The sequence below is a fragment of the Charadrius vociferus genome, unplaced genomic scaffold (assembly GCF_000708025.1).
Source record: "Charadrius vociferus isolate BGI_N301 unplaced genomic scaffold, ASM70802v2 scaffold760, whole genome shotgun sequence".
Classification (NCBI taxonomy): Eukaryota; Metazoa; Chordata; class Aves; order Charadriiformes; family Charadriidae; genus Charadrius; species Charadrius vociferus.
The window spans coordinates 114,364-120,536 of NW_009647322.1; the positions used below are offsets into that span (position 1 = coordinate 114,364).

Consider the following 6,173-nt stretch of genomic DNA (forward strand, 5'->3'; position numbering starts at 1 on the left):
ACCCTTTTGCATAATAAAGATAAAACAGGGATTCCCAGAGCAGATGTGGTTCCCAAAGAATGTAATTCATCTAACAGAGAAAATATATACTCCAGCACAAGTTTGTATACACATAGATGAGCTGATTAAACACAGTTCAGTTAGTTTATTCTAGTTTTGCTTTGTTACATGTGCAAATGAAAAAAATATGGCATCTGATAATAAACCAACAGGCAACCAAAACTGACCAGACATCAGCAGTTTTTTGAAGGCTGATAAAATATTTCCCTCTCCTGGAGAGCGGCTGATCCTTCTGTAAAGGGCCAGACCCCTCGATTTGAATTCCAGATCCAGTTATGGGACCACAGTAACTTGTATTTCTCTGGCTACAATGGACCTAAAGGACAACAGCCACACATCCAGTCCTGACGGTAGAGTGTCATAAGACAGAAGTTTTGAAACCTGTGGCCTGTTCTGCTCTCACTCTCTCTAAATGTGCAATTACCACAATTCAGTGAGCTGTTTGTGGTTTCAGAACGAAGCAAGTAAAGTTGAAATTGTGGGAATGATCAGTGTTTTCATATCATTTAACATACACTTCGTATAAGGGAAGAAAAGGAGGATTCTGCTGAAATATGCTACCACAATATTTCATTCATGCCCTGTTTCACACCTTGAATACTTTTTATTTGAATAGAGTTTATGTCCTTGCTATCTAAAATCACTACTGCAAAAATCATGTAAAGGAATTTCTTTCTTTCTTTCTTATCTTCCCTTCAGTATCACAATCGCCAGAAGGAGTTGTTAGACCTTCAGAGTGGACAACTTATTGGCCCCACTGGGTTGTAGTTACTGAGACACTTTGAGGAAAAAATAGAAAGGAAAGGATACTCATGCTGTAACTGTTAGAGAGGGACAGCTGATGAAAATCTTAATGAAGCTTCGGGGCATGACTCTTAGGTCAAAGACTGCCTTCAAGAGAGAAGATAAAAAAGAGTAGCTTCTGAAAAATGGATCTTACTGGTCTGCAAAAGGCAAACAATGCTACAGACCTATACAAAACTCAGCAGTCTCCCTAGCTCAGCGAAGTCCTGACACAGTTTTATTTCTGCCAAAAGCCGGTATTGACACACTGCAGCTGGATTTCCTGGCAGTCCACCGTTCAGTGGGCTATTCCTGCTATGAAGCACAACATATCCAAGCAGCACATTGTTGTTAAAGCTAAAAAAATTTCGTTGTAAGGGAGTAGTTTATGGTCTTTATCCAGGTGGCAGTTTTGGATGTAATATACTCTGAATACATGATGAGGCATAAAGCACACTAATGTTACCAAGATGAAGAAGAAACTCTTTGCCTGGGCCCTGAATTCCACATGGGAGTTGATGTCAGGCCAGTACTTCACAGCCAGTCTATACATGACAGACAACTGGATTACGGTGAGCACAGCACAAACTGCCACCAAAATCCCAACCAAGCAGTAGTTTACAACCACCATGGGCACCTCCTGTATCTCCTTGTGGAACTGAAAGCATTCGGAGGAGTGGTATGACTTAGAGGTGCCATAGTATGAGAGAAGAACGGGTGTGATCACCAGCGCTCCTACCAGCCACACAGCAGCCACCCACGTCGTGGTATACCACTTCCTAAACTCAAGTCGCAAGAGCCGTATGATGATGATAGCCACGTAAAACGTGAAGGTGCTGTACATGTGTAGGTAGATGATGGCACTTGCTAGCTTGCAGGCAAACGTCCCAAATATCCATTCCCGTAAAATGTAATAGCTGAGGCGGAAGGGAATGCTGAGCAGCATAAAGGTGTGCAGTACCATGAGGCTGATGATGATAATGGTCATCACAGATTGCGGTCTCCTTTGAAACAACTGATGGGACATCATGATAACCCCGAGGGTGCCGCCAGCCAGGTTGATGATGTACAGGGCTATGAGAGCGGTGCGGAGTCTCTCTGAGGTGTCTGGCAATGTCTCGTTGAAGGAATGGTTCTGCTGGGTTACACTGCTGCTAGGCATCCTCCTAAGCTCCTCTTTTGACGGTTACTGAAAGTGAAAAATGGGAATTTTAAAAATAAACTTATTTTATGTGTTGCTTCCTTTATTGTTAACTATGGAATGTCACAGATTCATGAAGGGACATTTTAGTGAATTGTGTTAGAAATGGTGTTATCCCATGTAGTACACAACCTTGTAACTGTTGTCATACTGTATATGACAGCAATAACCCATTCCTTTCAGTGTTAAAACCATGTTTTATGTGATTATGAATGAGTTTTTAATTTAATAAACTGCATTCTAGGATTTTTTTTTTCAATTATTTGACTCTAGATTCAGCCATTTGAAATAGCCAAGATACTGTCTGTTTGTAAATTACGCAAGTTTAATCTGCACTCATGTTACAAAGCTGCAATTGAAGGTGGGAAAAATACTGAAAAATGAAGAGGTTGTACCTATAATTTGTGGATACTTTATGAAGACACCTGAGCCACCTTTTTAGTATCTTACTGGATGGGTGCAGGAAACCCATAGGCAGCAATAGTTTCAATTTCTAGATGCACAGAGCACAGTGAAAAATAAAAATCTGGAGATGAAAATTCAATTTATTCTTGCTTCACTTCCAAGTCTTTTCACTACAAAATTTTGCCTGAGCTACTCTTCTATGAAAAGTGAAGAAAAGCTAAAAATTAGTTTAGGAATAACCTTCTGAAAGGTATGATCCTATTGGCACTTGTTGAACACAGCCACATACAGCCTCATTCTTATTTAGACTTAAGGTAAAACGTGGACTGTTCAGTTGTTTGGGCTTGCACACAGTTTTCTGTACGAGTATACGGGGATAGCACACAGGGTACATGCATACTCTGCTAATTATATCTGTCCTTACCTTACAAAGAGTTTCAAAAGAACAAAGCAAGAGCTGCAAAATGGTCTCTTTAAAAAAGCAGCATCTTCTCTGATTCTTTTGAAGTTTGAAATCAGCAAACCTGTGGTAATCAGCAATTCTTAATTCTGTTGTACTCATCTGTAAAATGACAGACTGCAACTGCAAAACATTTACAGAGAAATTTCGCATTTATGAAGCATCAGGCAAAGCACCTTTAGAAGGCCATTGCAGTGTTGTGTCCAAGACTGATATAAACCTTTCTGTTCATTCTCTTTTAAAATGCATGATCTTAGAAGCATTTAAATGGTAAACATTGTATATCTGCCTAGTATTCCTGAGACTGACATGAGAAATTTGCTTTCTCAGACACTTTGCTATAAGAAAAATTTTACAACCTTTAGGAAGATGACTTTCTGCTCGTGACACAAATTCATTTTCCAACGTACACTGTTAATATTTCAAACTGGCTTTAACAAGGAAGAAACCTTTTGTTGTTATAAACAGCATGATTACAGCCTAGATGCCAACATTTTACATTACTCAGAAACAGATTATGGGTTTTTTTTACTATTTACAGAAATAAAATACTTAAATTTTACCTTGTAATCTTTTGGGTTTGTGACTTCCACCTTCTTTGACATTTCATGCATCCATAACATATGACATATATAACCAATGTGAAAAAAGAGCCCTTGGTGTTACTGTTTGACCGAGAACAGCTGAGGGTTTTCTCAGCCCACATACAGGAAGGCATAAGGCTTTTTTCTTGCTTCACAGTGATAGCAATCGCATACATTCAACGTTTAATGTTATTTTTGTCAAGCAGAGAGAACCGCTGAAAAGCTGCTGAGCTGTCAGAGGCCATCATTGTGCTTGGACATGTAGGACAGACCCATGCGTCAGGACTTCTCCTGCCCACAATTTGGTCAGTCTTGAAACTCATATGGGCAATGATTCCCTGAGCTGTATAACTACTACAAGGTATTAGGTTTTGCTCCTGAGCAGGTAAGAAGTGCCACTGATCAAGTGAAAAAAATAGGCAGCTGAGCAGAGGATTTTTCATTAAAAATGCACTTTTCCCCTGAACTTGTTTTATGTTTAATAATTAAGCTAAATGTGTCAGAATAACAAAGTGTTTAGCAGAGTTAACAAAAGATTTCACTCTAACATGCTATTAGATCTTCAGGAACTCAGAGATTATTCACTGTTTGAATATTATAAGCAAAATAAGCTTCAGGCAGACATGAAAAGCAACTTAAGAGTTCCTGCTGTTAAAAAGAGACATGCAGAAACCAGTGGCACTTGAAGATTATGCCTGAACTGAAGGCATGAATGCTGACCCCAAACCATATCATTAGTATAAGGTAGCTCTCTAAAAAGAGGAAAGCATTGAGTCAGGGCTTTTCTGGAGACATTAAAAAGCAATTTCTTAACTGTAAATCAAACAGAAAAATGTTAGGCCAGTTTATTTTTCAATTAGAGTTCTAGACCGCAGTCAGAGTTAACAGTACTCAAACACGAAAGGGCAACACACGAGGTTTTGTGAGCAATAACATAAAACCAATGTGCAGCAGGGCTGACCTAGTGTTGCTCCTGCCATCATGCAGTCATCTTCTGCTGTGGATGTGAGGATGATTCCCTCTGAGAGGCTCCTCTCCTATTTTTAAGTCCAGTCATTAGGAAGAACAAGATGTGAAAGAGAACTACTAGAAGTAAACAAATACAAGGACTCAAAAATCTAAGGGCGCTAAAAGTCAGGGAGAGAAACAGAAAGGGTTGTGAGGGTGAGCAAGAACCTGGAGACAGCTGCCTGTGAGACATTCTCAGGAGAAACTCTGAAAGCTTTGAGGGAGCAGTTACCATCTCATCTAGACCAGGATTCAGAACAGGAGGAAAAGACCATTTTGGAGACTGCATGTGCTCGTGGGCTTGGGATAAGAGAAATGTGCAATTGCTGCAGCAGACAGAGCGCAGAAGGAAAACAGCTACGTGAATAATGGTACTCACCAGGTGTGGTTCCAGCATCACTTAATCCCACATAAGGACAGCCCGCTTGCTGCCTGGCAAGGTAGCAATGGTGTTTGGATGGCAAAATGATCAGCTGGTTCTGCTGATTACGCACAGGAAGGTAAGGAACAGCCTGGGTGTCAGACACCGATGGTTTCGATGGGTTAGAGTGATCACGTAACTACATCCACAGCCTCTGGGTAAAGCAGGGGATGTGTGCAGCCTCTGCACAGCCTGCAGCCTTGTGCTCTGTCCATAGGACCTGAAGTGATCCACAAAGTTTGAACCACCAAGTAATAATGCAGAAGAGACAGGAAGAAATTCCTGAAATGGATGCTATGCGACAGCCGGCACTCCAGACAGAGCTAAAGCAGGCTATGAGATCAAGAGCTTTGCACACTCTATTACCTTGCTGAGTCCAGTCTGAGCTCTTTGGATGTAAAGCGATGCCAAAAAAACCCCGCAAAGGTGTTGCAAAGATAATTCTCTTGTCCCCTTTTGGAGAGCACCGTTGGCTGGCACCAAAACTGCTGGGGCTAAGAAACTGAACTTCTCGATTGATGCCTCCTCATACCTCTGAGTTGCTTTGTCCTTGAAATGTTCATTGAAGGTTGTATGTTGAAGTTGCTTAGTGTGGTAGCCTTTCCTCTTCACGTTCATCTGTTAAAAAAATAAAAATAAAAATCAGTCAATTCAACTCTGTAATCTAGGTCTTAAGTTTTAGGTTAATTTCTCACTTAAGTACAAAAGGAAATTGAGTCACATCAGCCTGTTAAAATGAACTTTCAGATCCTGCTTTTGCTTCTTACTTTGTCAGCATATAGTTTGCCTTGACCCATGGTGAGAATAAAGGTTGAAAGAGAAATGCGTATATATACATCAGAGATCCAGGTCAAGACTAGCATCACAATAGGCTTTAAGGAAGGAAAGAACTGGGCATGTCTGGTTCAACACTGGGGAAAACAGAAGACAAAGAAGAAAGGTGAAGGTTTAAATTATTAGGAAGAGAAAATGAAACAGGAGAAGAAGCAATAGTTGAGAGAAGAGGAACAAGGCGTGTTGGATGGTCAGAGTTGGGATGAGTCTCTGTGGAAGTGTCACTGACTGTCCCTATGCATGGGTGTAGCAGAGTTTCTTTAAGCGGGGGCTAGATCCGCAGTAAAACTCTAAGTTCTTGCTTTAATTTCATTTCTGCACAATTTCCTCTGCTTTCTCTGTCATTTTCTAAGGAAATGGTTTATTGGTCAGTGTAATAGCAAACAAGCTTTCACATACGAGCTCGATAAATTTCAA

At 40.5% G+C, this 6,173-nt stretch overlaps 1 protein-coding gene across 1 annotated transcript; it reads right to left on the reverse strand.

Annotated features, from left to right (window-relative positions):
- Positions 1–1,141: 1,141 nt before the first annotated feature.
- LOC104281999 (probable G-protein coupled receptor 141) lies at positions 1,142–2,005 on the reverse strand. The gene has a single exon (XM_009880064.1). It carries the CDS (start codon positions 2,003–2,005, stop codon positions 1,142–1,144), a length of 864 nt encoding a protein of 287 aa, XP_009878366.1.
- Between the last annotated feature and the right edge of the window lie 4,168 nt (positions 2,006–6,173).

What these genes read in the sequence shown, in the direction of transcription:
- LOC104281999 (XM_009880064.1), bottom strand. Translation starts at nt 2,005, where the DNA reads ATGCCTAGCAGCAGTGTAACCCAGCAGAACCATTCCTTCAACGAGACA.